This window comes from Manis pentadactyla, chromosome 5 (assembly GCF_030020395.1).
Source record: "Manis pentadactyla isolate mManPen7 chromosome 5, mManPen7.hap1, whole genome shotgun sequence".
Lineage (NCBI taxonomy): Eukaryota > Metazoa > Chordata > Mammalia > Pholidota > Manidae > Manis > Manis pentadactyla.
In genome coordinates, this window is record NC_080023.1 from 79,043,924 (window position 1) to 79,058,072 (window position 14,149).

Here is a 14,149-nt window from a genome sequence, read left to right on the forward strand (position 1 = left end):
TAAGTATGTAAGTTGGTCATGGGGATAGTAGTGCAGCATGGAGAATGTAGACAATGATTCTGTAACATCTTCCTATGTTGACAGATAGTAACTGCACTAGCAGGGGTGAGGAGTTAATGAGATGAGTAACTGATGAATCACTGTGTTTTATACTGGAAACCAATATAATAGAGGATATCAATGACACTTCAATAAAAAATAATTTAAAAAAGAAAATGGCTGAACATAATCTTTACAAGGAAAAAAATTTGGATATAATATATAATAATTCTAGGACATAATATACCATGAAAACATGAAGCATTAGTTAGACTATAACAAGAATAGGTAAAAAATACAAGTAAAAGGATTCACTAAGTTTGGATTAGGTCCTAATGATTTGTATATTCATAAAACTCCCATAGGTAAGTGATGTGAATCCCCAGTTGAAAACCACTGGTCTAGAAGATTCTAGTTTCAAATTAAAGAAGTAAAGCTGTGGCCGATATTTTTTTTTTTTTCCAAGTACAATTTTTTAATAAAGATAATTACAAAAGATGGAAAAGCTCAGAAAGGCCAATTACTTCTTCAACAGATCAGCTCTTTGACATAACTCACATCCAATTTTAAATACTATCACATAAAGCATGGTGGAGGAAAACAAATTTTGCTTCCTAATTAGAAAACTCATAATAAAACTTGCCAAGAAAAACAAAAACAAAAAGCCATTTTGAAAATAAATACAGTTCATGCCAAAGTAGTATAAAATGAAGCCAGAAGTCTTCAAATAGAAAACACTTCTTCCCATTATTTTCTCACTTGTTTTATGGTTTCTGAAGCTGGTGACTCTCAAATTCAAGGGTTGTTAAGCTGTTCTGATTTGGCTCCTTTGGTATCTGTTTTTTCACTATTATTGTCCTTGGCTTTATCTTCTTCCTTAACATCTGCTTTTTTATCCTCTGTTTCCTTCTTGTCTTCTTCGATTCTAGCTTTCTTTGCTCCTTTCTTATGATCAGCCACATTTCTACGACCTCCTTCTCCTTCGTCTTCAGAATCTGAGAATTCTTCATCACAAGCTATCCGTTTGTCTGATGCTCGAATAGAAATTCTTTTGTCTGGGTCTTCTCCATCTTCATCTCCACTATCTTCATGAACAGCATCTTCTGGAATAGCTTGCATCTGGACGCCAGGTGCGTGAGGTAACATGCGTAAATTTTCAAAGAAACGCTGTTTTATCTTTTCCCATATATTCTGGAGTGTTCTGGTTTGTCATGTTTGAAGGACTAATATGCAGTTTGAAGTCCGGTCCAAAATACTCAAAGTAATCATTATATGGCAATTCATTGGGAATTTCACAATCAAGGGCAACTGCAGTCTCATATGTCCAACATCGAGCAACATTTCGGATTGTGTATCCACCTCCTCCAAGCATCAGTAATGGTAAATTGAATGTTTTTACAACTTCTACACATTTAGCATGACCTTTGACTGTTAGATTGAAGCAGCCAAGTCTGTCACCGGACAGCGAGTCTGCACCGCACTGTAACACCACAGCACTAGGCTGGTACATCTCCATCACTTTTGAGATAATAGGCTTAAATATCTGCCCATATGACTCATCATCTATACCATCTCTCATTGGAAAATTGACAGCATAGTATTTGCCTTTTCCAGCACCAATATCCCTCAAGTCTCCTGTTCCAGGAAAGTATTCCCCATATTTATGGAATGATACAGTCATTACACGATCTGTTGTATAAAAAGCTTCTTCAACACCATCACCGTGATGGATATCAATATCAATATATAAGACTCTCTGATGATACTTTAGTAATTCAAGGATGGCAAGTACAATATCATTAACATAACAGCATCCTGATGCTTCTGATTTCTTTGCATGATGTAATCCTCCAGCCCAGTTAACAGCCATATCAGTTTGTTGTCGGTTCAACTTCACAGCCCCAGCAACTGAGCCACCCATTGAGAGCTGACAAAACTCAAATAGTCCATCAAATACTGGGCAATCCTCTCCAACATTAAATCTCTGCATCTGCTTACTATACTCAGACATGTTATCTGGTCTTATTGAACGTAGAAATTTGATGTACTCATCACTGTGGTATTTTGTCATTTCTTCAGCAGTGGCTTTATGGGGCCTGTATATTTCCATTTTTCTATATAAGCCATAATTTAGCAGCAAGTTATGAGTCATGCGGATTCTATGCGGTTTCATGGGATGACCCTGTCCATAATAATAATTTCCAATATCACCGTCGTAGTAGTAGCACACTTTCTTCTTGCCGCTTCCCTGACTGTACGCCATGGGTCCCCGGCCGCGGGCTCCGGCTCGTCCTCCAGCTGCGGCCGCCTCGGTCGACCCGATATTTTTTTAAATAACTGAAATTATTACTGATAATACCATAGTGTTGCCTAATACAGTCAAAGCAGCACCAGGACTGTGATAAATAGAAATATTTCATGGATAGCAATTCCCCAGGAACATCCCAAAGAGCAAAGAATTTCTAAAATATTTGTATTAATAATTTACCATACACATTTAATCTAAGGAAAGCTAAGTATCTCTTCAGATTTGTCAACTTCCCCTCCCCAGCCCAACTTACATTCAGCAAATATGTACCTAGAACAAATGAAGTCTCTGGGATTCACAGATGCATGAGGCACTATCCTTATTTCTAGAGATCCTTGTCTAACAGTTTAGGGGGGAAAAATACATAGATGAGAAGTATGGATGCACAGACTAGCTGCTCTGCACCTAACCTGGGAAGGAGTGAAGAGAGTGAGAAAAGGGAGGTTGATGAAAGCAGGTCATGTATGGCTTTTGGATAAGTGATCCCTAAACTCAGTGTTTTGGTGTGAACAAGGAAAAAGAAATAAAATCAGTGTAAACATCTTTTTAAAGAGTTTAATGTAGAGAATGGATAAGAAGGTGATGAAAGTATAAACAAAAGAAGAAATAAGACCCTTAAAGAGAGAGAAATCAAGAGCACAGATCAGTAACTGAAATCCAAGGGTGGATTTAAGTATAAATAAAAGTAAATTCTTCCTTAATCAGTAAAATGTTCTCAATAGTGAGGGCCTCTGCGAGTATGATTCATTGTGATTCATACAGGAATGATGGCATTTGAAGATGGCTAAATATGTTCAGAATAGTTGCCAAGGAAAACAGGAAAGAAAAAGAAAAATGTGCAGAGACTGTAAAAGGACTTTCCACTGGCACCAATTCCCTCTGCTCTCACCCCTGTAACACTGAAGATAAAACATTTGTGGAGGCACTGATCAGCACAATAAGGAAACTTTTCTAGCAAGGTCAAACAGCCAAGGTTGGGTGGAGAAAGCAACTGGCTGAGTACAGAAAGACGTGAGATCCAGAGTGGACTCAAGGAATTCAAAACTAAGGAAGAATCAAGGGAGTGGTGGATTCAGAACAGGTAGTTGGGTGGTGAGACAGCCCAATAGCTGGAAGGATAGGACCACTCCTGCCCCTAATCTAAATCGAAGTCATTACAAACAGACCATCATATCAAATCACTTAATACTCACATCAACTTTTTAAAGTGACATATTTTAGAAATCACAGAATCTCAGACCCTAAAGAGAAAATATTCTTCCTAGAAATTTTTATTACACACTTTTGAACCAAGCCAGACAGGAAGGCATTTTAGTAATCAGTCGATTTTTTTTTATTCCCATAGAAAACTCTTTTGTAGCTACAGATTAGGGTAATTTACTCTAACATTTATTCAGCACAAGTGATTAATGGATGAATAAAATGTGATATAACCAAACAACAAAATATTATTTGGTGGTAAAAAAGAATGAAGTACTGATACACATTATAGTATGAATAAACTTAAAAATACAGTTAGCTAAATTAAAGGAGCCAAGCACACACAAAAAACAACATATTGTATAATTCTATTTAAATGAAATATTCAGAATAGGCAGCTCTATAAAGAAACAAAGTAAATTCATGGCTGCCTTCCCCTAGAGAAAAGAAGGAGTGGAATGGGAAGTAACAGGTAACAGGGAAGGAGAAAATGTCCTAAAATTAGATTCACATGGTTGCACAACCTTGTGGATACACTAAAAAATACTGAATTGTACACTTTAAATGTGTAAATTATATAGTATGTGAATCCTATATCAATAAAACTGTTTTTTAAAATGTTAATTCATTCAATGTTTAAAGAACTGAAAAGTACTAACAAATGTAAAAACAAGATAGTTGGTTTAACATATCAAAATATAATGATATTTAATGATATAAAATATTTCAGAACATTTATCAGTTTAAAATAATTATTAATCATACCATGAGAAGATGGTAAATCAATTATTTAGAACCTAATTGATTTAGAAAGAACATTTTTTAAATGCTATGATATTTTGATGCAATACGTCTGGTTTTTTTTCTTTGAAGCACAGTATTGTGGAAATGCCTTATAATTTATTTCATGGTACTCATACTTCCATAAGTGATTAAACCAATTGTATTGAATTTTACTCTATACTAATATTTTAATGCTTTGTCCTCTGTTTGAACTATACTTAGAGTATTTGCAATTATTGGTTATTGTAAGTACAAAATACTGCTGAATCATTCCATCAAAGATTAACACATTTCTTTAGCATGGATTACTAAACATCAACTTCAAGATGTCCCTTAGCCATTTGGACAGACAATTTCCTCATCTTGGGCTTTTTAATTCTACACCCTAGAGCCAAATTAGGTTCCCAAATCAGCCTTACTTACATTCTTCATAGCAATCTTTGTGTTTTATGTATTCATTCATTCAAGAAATTTTTATTGGGCACCTTTTATGTGCCAGGCACTGGGAATGTGAAACAAACAGACTACTATCTCAGGAAGGTAAGAGTCTAGGAAAAATAGAGTATTAAATAAATCATTGCGCTAGTGTAGGGATTGTGGGAGAACAGAGTAGGGAGACTGCAACAGGCACAGGAATCAGGCTAAGCCATTTCAAAGAAAGTGATGTCAAAGCTGAGACTTGAAAAAGCATAGAAATTAATTCGAAAGCAGTAAATAGGTAGTTCAAAGAGAAAAATATATATAAAAAAGATCTGTAACTTTTCCACAGTTCAGAATGGTTTAAAAATCGAGGGCAAAGGAAGAGATAAGGCTGGAGAGAACTGAACAGGTTTTGAAATGCCTAAGAAGGTGTTTTAAGGGATTTGGAGCTTCTCAGGAGAATGAAGTCTTGGAAGACTTTTAAAGCTTTAAAACAAGGTAAGACCTGTGTTTTAGAAAGATTAAGTAGGTTTTTTTTTTCCTTTAAAGTACTTCTCAAAAGTAGGCAATCTCCAAAATCCTTACCATCATAATTTCTATGGACTTTAGCAATTATTTCCAAATATTTGACGTATTTTCTCACTTGAAAAAAGAGCTATCCCAATGCAATAATCAGTCCCATCTGTTATCAAGCAATCAGTTTGCCTGGGAGCTCTCTTGGCCAGAAGCTTCTAGGTATACTGGGTTAAGTATAGTGAGTAAGAGCAATCATTTTTAAAACTCATTTTGTGGAACATTTGCGTTTGAAGAAAAATGGTGCATTTGATCCATGGAATATTATGCAGTCGTTAAAAATAATGAATTAGAGCTATTGACATGGAAAGGATTCCAGGACTAATTCTGACAAGAAATGCAAAATGCAGTGTCTCTATAATCCCATTTTTGCAAAACTATAACATCTCACTGTATATGTGAGTGTACATTAATATAAGTATGTATATGTTTATATACATTTACATAAATATATATATTTATGTAATCTGAGCTAATTCACTCCTATTCATTGAGTTTCTATTTCCTTGTGTTATATTCTTGTAAAAGTACACATATGACTATACAAAAAAAAGTAAAAAGAACTTTATAATCAACTCCCACTAGGAATCTCAGATTAGTGTATATATTTAATATATATATGGTTTATATATATTCAAATTATCAAATGGCTCCCCCTCAAATGATCAAATTATAGTCATTACTACCTTATGAACCTATTGCTTTCTTCACAATTCCAGCCACCTAAAATTATTGAAAATGGAGATCTATGGCATTTCCAGTTTGCCTATACACTCCAGAATTTTTGTTTTTGTGGCACATTGCTTTCCTTCTACAATTGCTATAACCTATATTAGTACATATTACTTTTAAAGTATAAAATTATCTTTTTTCTTGTTATAGGTCATGTTTATGACAGAAAATGCCAATCATGTTTTATTTATATAAATATGATCTATACACACATATATAATTTTACAGAAATGCATTAATTGAACTATATTTGGCTTTTTTTCCCCAAATGCTGACTTTTGTTTTTGTTTTGCTGTCCTTCCCACATCCCTTCTTCATCTCATGCCAATAATCAGGGTTTAAGAATTATAATTCCAAAGCTCACACTTTACTCACTATTACCAGGAACTATTCAGAATGCTTTATATATATTAGTTTTTTTAAGTTAACCCTCATAACAATGCCATATGGTAGACACTATTGTCCATATGTAATAAATGAGGAAACAAGCATTGAAAGATAAAGTAACTTCCTAAGGTAGTTACTTTGTATAAAGTAACTAAAGTTACTTTAATTAACTTTAAGTTTTAGTTACTAAAGATAAAGTAACTGTCCCTAAGTGGCAGGGACATTCTTAAATCCAGGCAAATCTGCTAAATGGTCCATGCCCTAGAGACTATTCTAACTACTAGCTTCTCCAATTAACATAGCGAAGGGAAAATTAAAGTGTCTGTGGCCAGAAACCTCACCTGAACCTAAACTACTTGATGTAATTGGCCTACTGCTAGGCTACTGCTTCCACACCCTAGGCAATAAGCTATTATTGACTGAGTCACTATATAAAGAGCTCTGCCCAGTGCTCTGAGACTAGGCAGAAACGAAGAAGGATTACAGACCTGCAGACTGTTGGATGCAGATGTGATCCCAGTATTCCTATTGCCTAGGGGAACAAGCTGGGTAATAAACCCTTTACCCCAAGAATGTTCCATTGTCATTTTTCAGTCTCACTGAATCCATAATGAACTTGCCTGGGGTTGAAACCTGTATTCCTTTGCTTTCATTCATTTTTCTGTAGCCAGGTTCTATTTTAATGGTCTTATCAAAGAAAAACTTTCATATTTTCCCCCTCTCAAATGTATTTTGTTACCATTTCTTTAATTCAGCCTTTTGTTTGTTTAATTTTTCATAATTTTTTCAGAAGCTTATAAAAATTGCTCTATTTCTCATCTTTAGGACTTAATTTTTATTTTGGGGGGAGGTTATTTTTTATTTTTTTATGTTTTTTTTTTACCAAGTATAGTTAATATACAACATTATATTGGTTTCAAGCATACAGAACAGTGATTCAACAGTTACCCATATTATTAACTCCTCACCTCAACTAGTACAGTTACTGTCAACATAGAATTTACGGAACAATTGACTATATTCTCCATGCTGCACTTCCATCCCCATGACTGGCTTATATTATGATTGAGATTTTGTATATCTTTAACTCCCTCACCCTCCCTACCTATCCACCCCAAGCCCTCCCCCATGATAACCAGCAGTCACTTCTTGGTGACTCTGAGTCTACTGCTATTTTGTTCATTTAGTTTTGTTTTGCTTTTAGATTCCACATGCAAGTGAAATCACATGGTATTTGTCTTTCTCTGCCCAGCTTATTTCACATAGCAAAATACCCTCTAGGTCCATCCACATTGTTGCAAATGGCAGGCTTGCTTTCTTTTTTATGGCTGGATAATATTGCATTCTGCATATGTACCACTTCTTTATCTGTTCATCTATTGATGGACACTTTGGTTGCTTCCATATCTTGGATATTGTAAATAATGTGCCTATACACACAGGGATGCATATATCTTTTTGAATCAGAGATTTTGTTTTCTTCAGGTAAATTTCTAGAAGTGAAGTTACTAGGTCATATGGGATTTCTATTTTAAATTATATGAAGAACATCCATACTGCTTTCCACAGCAGTTGCACCAATTTACATTCCAACCAGTAGTGTAGGAGAGTTCCCTTTTCTCCACATCCTCAACAACACTTGTTATTTCTGTCTTTTGGATAGTGGCCTAATTGGTGTGAGGTGGTATGTCATTGTGGTTTTGATTTGAATTTCCCTTATGATTAGCAGTTTGGAGCATCTTTTCATGTGCCTGTTGACCATCTGTATTTCTTCTTTGGAAAAATATCTATTCAGGTCCTCCATCAATTTTTTAAATCAGGTTGTTTGGTTTTTGGTGTTGAGGCATTTGAGTTCTCTATATATTTTGGATGTCAACCCCTTATCAGATAACTCATTTATGAATATATCCTCCCATACTGTTGGATGACTTTTGTTTTGTTAATGGTGTTCTTTGCTGTACAGAAGCTTTTCAGTTTGATTTAGTCCCTCTTGTTCATTTTTTATATTGTTTCCCTTATCAGGGAAGATGTGTCAAGGAAAAATTGCTCATGTTTATGTCCAAGAAATTTTTGCTTATATTTTCTTCTAACAGTTTTAGAGTTTCATGTCTTATATTTAGGTCTTTAATACATTTCAAGTTTTCTCTTATGTATGGAGTTAGACAATAATCCAGTTTCATTCTCTCTTGCATGTACCTGTCCAGTTTTCCCAACACCAGTAATTGAAGAGACTGTCTTTTCCTCATTGTATAATCATGGCTCCTTTATTAATTGACTAGATATGCATGGACATTTATTTGGGCTCTCTATTCTGTTCCATTGATCCATGGGTATGGTCATGTACCAGTACCATGCTGCTTTGATTACTGTAGCTTTGTAGTATAGCCAGAAGCCAAGGAGCATAATGCCCTCAGCTTGGTTCTCCTTTTTCAGGATTGCTTTGGCTATATGGGATCTTTTGTGGCTCCATACAAATTTTAGGATTATTTGCTCTAGATCATTGAAAAATGCCATTGGCATTTTGATAGGGATTGCATTGAATCTGTAAATTGCTTTGGGCAAGATGGCCATTTTGACAATAATAATTCTTCCTATCCATGAACATGGGATAGATTCCCATTTATTTCTGTCTTCTTTAATTTCTCTCAGGAGTGTCTTACAGTTTTCAGAATACAGGTCTTTCACCCTCTTGCTTAGGTTTATTCCTAGGTATTTTATTCTTTTTGATGCAATTGTCAATGGAATTGTTTTCCTGATTTCTCTTTTTGCCATTTCATTGTTAGTATATAGGAATGTGACAGATTTCTTGTATTAATTTTGTATCCTTCAACTTTGTTGAATCCACTTATTAGTTCTAATAGTTTTTTTGGTGGAGTCTTTAGTTTTCTACATACAATATCATGTCACCTGTTAATAGTGACAGTCTAATTTCTTCCTTACCAATTTGGATACATTTTATCTATGTATCTTATCTGACTGCTGTGGCTAGGATGTCCAGTACTATGTTGAATAAAAGTGGTGGGGGTAAGCATCCATGTCTTGTTTGTGATCTTAGAGATAAATCTTTCAGTTTTCTCCATTGAGTTTGATGTCAGAGAACATTGAGGTATGTTCTCTCCACACCCAGTTTGTTGAGAGTTTTTATCATGAATGGATGTTGAATTTTGTCAAATGTTTTTTCAGATGCTTTTTTTGTTGTTGTTAACATGGTGTATGTTTTTGTTTGAATTACAAATATTGTATCATCCTTGCATCCCTAGAATAAATCCCACTTGGTCATGATGGATGATCCTTTTGATATATTTTTTAATTCAGTTTGCTAATATTTTGTGGGTATTTTTGTATCTATGTTCATCATGGATATTGGTCTATAATCTTATTTGGTGGTGTCTTTGTGTGGTTTTCATATTAGAGTGATGATGCTGGCCTCATAGAGTGAGTTTGGAAGTATTTCCTCCTCTTCTACTTTTTGGAACACTTTATGAAGGATGTATTTTAGCTCATCTTTAAGTATTTGATAGAAATCATCTTTGAAGCCATCTGGTCCTGAAGTTTTGGTGGGAGTTTTTTGGTTGCCAGTTCATTTTCCTTGCTGGTAATTGGTCTGTTCAGATTTTCTACTTCTTCCTGGATCAGTCTTGGAAGGTTGTATTTTTCCAGGAATTTGTCCATTTCTTCTAGGTTGTCCAATTTATTGGCATATAATTTTTTATAAAATTCACTAATAAATCCTTGTATTTCTTTGGTGTGAGTTGTAACTTCCTTTTTGTTTGTGATTTTGTTTATTTGCATCCTCTCATATTCTTGATAAGTCTAGCTAAGGATTTGTCTATTTTATTTTCTCAAATGAAACAGCTCTTGGTTTCATTGATTTTTTTTCTATTATGTTTTCTTCTCTATTTTATTTATTACATAATATTTACTTTGTTCCTCCTTCTACTAACTTTGGGTTTCATTTGTTCTTCTCTTTATGGTTTCTTTAGTTGTGAGTTTAGACTTTTACTTGGGATTTTTCTTGTTTCTTGAAGTAGGCCTGTATTGCTATGTACTTCCTCCTTAGAACCTCTTTTGTGGCATCCCACATATTTTGAATTGTTGTTTTCATTTGTCTCTATGTATTGCTTGATTTCTGTTTTTGGTCATTGATCCATTGCTTATTTAGAAACACGTTGTTTAGCCTCTATGTATTTGTGGGCTTTTTGTTTTCTTTGCGTAATTTATTTCTAGCTTCATACCATTGTGATCTGAAAAGATGCTTGATATAATTTCAATATTTTTGAATTTATTAAGGCTCTTTTTGTGTCTTAATTTGTGATCTATTCTTGATACCATTCCAAGTGCATTTGAGACAAATGTGCATCCTGCTGCTTATGGGTTGAATGTTCTATAGATATCCATTAAGTCCATCTGATCTAATGTATTGTTCAGTGCTTGCTTCCTTATTTATTTTCTGTGTGGATTATCTGCCTTTACATATATATTTAAAAATTTTTCCAGCAATTAAATGATGAATATGTCTAAGTCATATTTCAATCTTTCTACAAAAGAAAAGACAAATCAAAGATGGTCTCTTGGAGGAAATAACTGCTTGCCTAAATACTCCTCCAAAAAAAGTTTGGTATAAGGTCATTAAACTAATCTGGTAGTCACCTGGGTGGATTAGTGAGTAAATATATATAAATAGATATTGTGGTAGCCAATAACCTAAGATGGACCCAATGATGCCTTCCCCTGACTCCCATAACCATCTAGAGTTCCCTCTGCATTGTACTAGGATTAGTCTGTGTGACCAGTTGAATACAGAAGAAGTAATGGCATGTCAATAATGAGATGAGATTATAAAAGACACTTCCATTACTCTCTTTTTGGATTGCTTGCTCTGGAGGATGCTAGCTGCCTTGGCCAGGCTCACTAGTGAGGACATGAAGCCTGCAAAGAACCACATTAAGTGAGGTTGTGAGTGGATCCCCTGTCCATCTTGAGTGTTAAAATGACTGCAGCCTCAGTTGAAAACTTGATTGCTTTCTTCTGCAAGACCCTAAGTGAGAATCACCTTGCTAAGACACTCCCAGATTCCTGATCCTCAAAAATGATGTGAAAAAATTACTCTTTGTCATTTTAACCTGTGCTTGAAGAACAAGTTGTTAGGCAGCAATTGAGAACTAATACATATATATTCTAAATTATTGAAAATTTTCTACCAAAGCTTCTGAAACTCATGAAAGTATAGTTTATACCAACTGGAATAAATAGGAGAGGGTAAAGAGTGGGAGATTATTAGACTATTAGAACATTTAGGACTATTGTACATTTTACTTTGCTGTAATCTAAATACTTGTGTAAAAGAAAAGTAAGATTGCAATAGAAACAACATGCATCATATACATCCTTTCTCATGTCCTCTACTATAGATGGATAAACTGGCTTAAACATTTGAAGACTTCCATTTTTCTTCCTTCTCACATTTCTTAAAAAATTAATATTCATGTAGAAACTCATCTGCAAGTGACAGTCTGGATTCTAGTTTATAATTTATAGCAATTCAGAACACCTACTTTTAATAATGCTCAACAGTCTTTGGGAACAGGTCTTAACACATGTGCTGCAAATGTTTGTTTCCAAGACAATAATGATAAACATGTCAATTTCAAATAGGAATGTGTTAGAATGGGGCTAGTGCCAGTTTTGTTGGAAAACTTAAAACAATCATGAATCAATAACCAGAAAAATAAGTTTTAAAGGAAACTGATCTGATAGAAACTATCTTTTTTTTTTTTAAATAATTATTTTTTATTGAAGGGTAGTTGATGCACAGTATTACATTACATTAGTTTCAAGTGTACAACACAGTGATAAAACATTTATACACATAATTCTAGGTTCCAGCTATCACCCTACCAAGCTGTTACAATATCTTGACTATATTCCTTATGCTATACATTACATCCCGGTTACTTATTTATTTTACCATTGGAAGTCTGTCACGTTTTTTTTGTTTTTTTTTTTTGTGAGGGCATCTCTCATATTTATTGATCAAATGGTTGTTAACGACAATAAAATTCTGTATAGGGGAGTAAATGCTCAATGCACAATCATTAATCCACCCCAAGCCTAATTTTCGTCAGTCTCCAATCTTCTGAGGCATAACAAACAAGTTCTTACATGGAGAACAAATTCTTACACAATGAATAAGTTACATAGTGAACACTACAAGGGCAGTCATCACAGAAACTTTCGGTTTTGCTCATGCATTATGAACTATAAACAGTCAGTTCAAATATGAATACTCATTTGGTTTTTATACTTGATTTATATGTGGATACCACATTTCTCTCTTTATTATTATTATTTTTAATAAAATGCTGAAGTGGTAGGTAGATACAAGATAAAGGTAGAAAACATAGTTTAGTGTTGTAAGAGAGCAAATGTAGATGATCAGGTGTGTGCCTGTAGACTATGTGTTAATCCAAGCTAGACAAGGGCAATAAAACATCCACGTATGCAGAAGATTTCTCTCAGAACAGGGGGGGTGAGGTTCTAAGCCTCACCTCTGTTGATCCCCAATTTCTCACCTGATGACCCCCCTGCGACTGTGCCTGTCTTAGGTTGTTCCTCCCTTGAGGAATCTTACCCGTCTCTGGCTAACCAGTCATCTTCCGGGGCCATACAGGGAAATGTTAAGTTGGTAAGTGAGAGGGAAGCCTTATTGTTTGAAAAGGTTAGCTTTTTACTTCTTTGCATATTTATGCCCTGTAGCTTCTATGCCCAGCATTTGTCTTGAGGTGCCTTTACCACTTGGAAGAATTATGATACTCGGTAAATTTGATATGAGGCACGAATTCTATTTAAGGGTTGTAATTAGGAAGGAAGAAGAAAAGCTATAGAAGTAGCAGGCGGAAGAAAACATGGGAAGATTGATTATTTCTTTGACATATCTTCTTGTAGAGTAACTTCAGCATGTATAGGTTTTAAGCTACTACTTAAATTGTGCACACACATTAACATAATAGGAGTATAGTTACATAACCAAAGCATACCTGTAATTACCAGCCATCTCCAGTGAAACCAAGAAAACCAGTTAGGCACCTTAGGCATTTGTGAAAACTTATTTATGATATGGTGGATATTGTCCAACTGAACTTGAACAGTCTGAGAGAAATCAGACAAATTAAAACAACCCATTCCTGAGGAATGTTCACATCCCTTATGTTCTTTTAACAGTAAATAGTCTGTAGTTGTAAGATTTTGGAGCGCTACAATTTGCACTTTTCCTAATTCTTGGTTGAGTTCCAACAGTATAGATCCAGTCAAATTTGTTGTTTTACTGTATGCACAGGCCAGCTTAGATATCTCCTTCCTCATTCCCATGGCAAGTCCAGGAGCTGGTGGGATGAGTGCATCTACAACTGTAGCAGTGCGTGGATCTTTGTTGGGGTTTTTTGATGATCATCTTCTAGCATGAGTCTTCCAGAGAATGCTGATGTTGGAAGTTCTCTTTCATATCGTATCTTAGTTCATTTTCAGGGTAGCCCAATTAGGCTTTGATCCTCTGTATAAACACAAACAGACCCTCTGCATACACTTTTATATGCCCTTTATACCCTTGTGTAGACCTCATTGGAGGTTACCACACAGGAACTGCCCTTTTTTTTTTGTTTGGTTTGGTTTTGCTTTGTTTTTGGTATCACTAATCTACACTTACATGAT

General features: G+C 34.8%; 1 protein-coding gene across 1 annotated transcript; it reads right to left on the reverse strand.

The window, feature by feature from the left end:
- Nucleotides 1-487: 487 nt before the first annotated feature.
- On the reverse strand, nucleotides 488-2,351 carry LOC118926750 (histone deacetylase 2-like). The gene is given in 2 exon segments (XM_036914104.2): nucleotides 488-1,221; nucleotides 1,223-2,351. Coding segments are annotated over 2 exon segments (1,467 nt in total). The 5' UTR covers nucleotides 2,303-2,351; the 3' UTR covers nucleotides 488-834.
- Nucleotides 2,352-14,149: the final 11,798 nt, after the last annotated feature.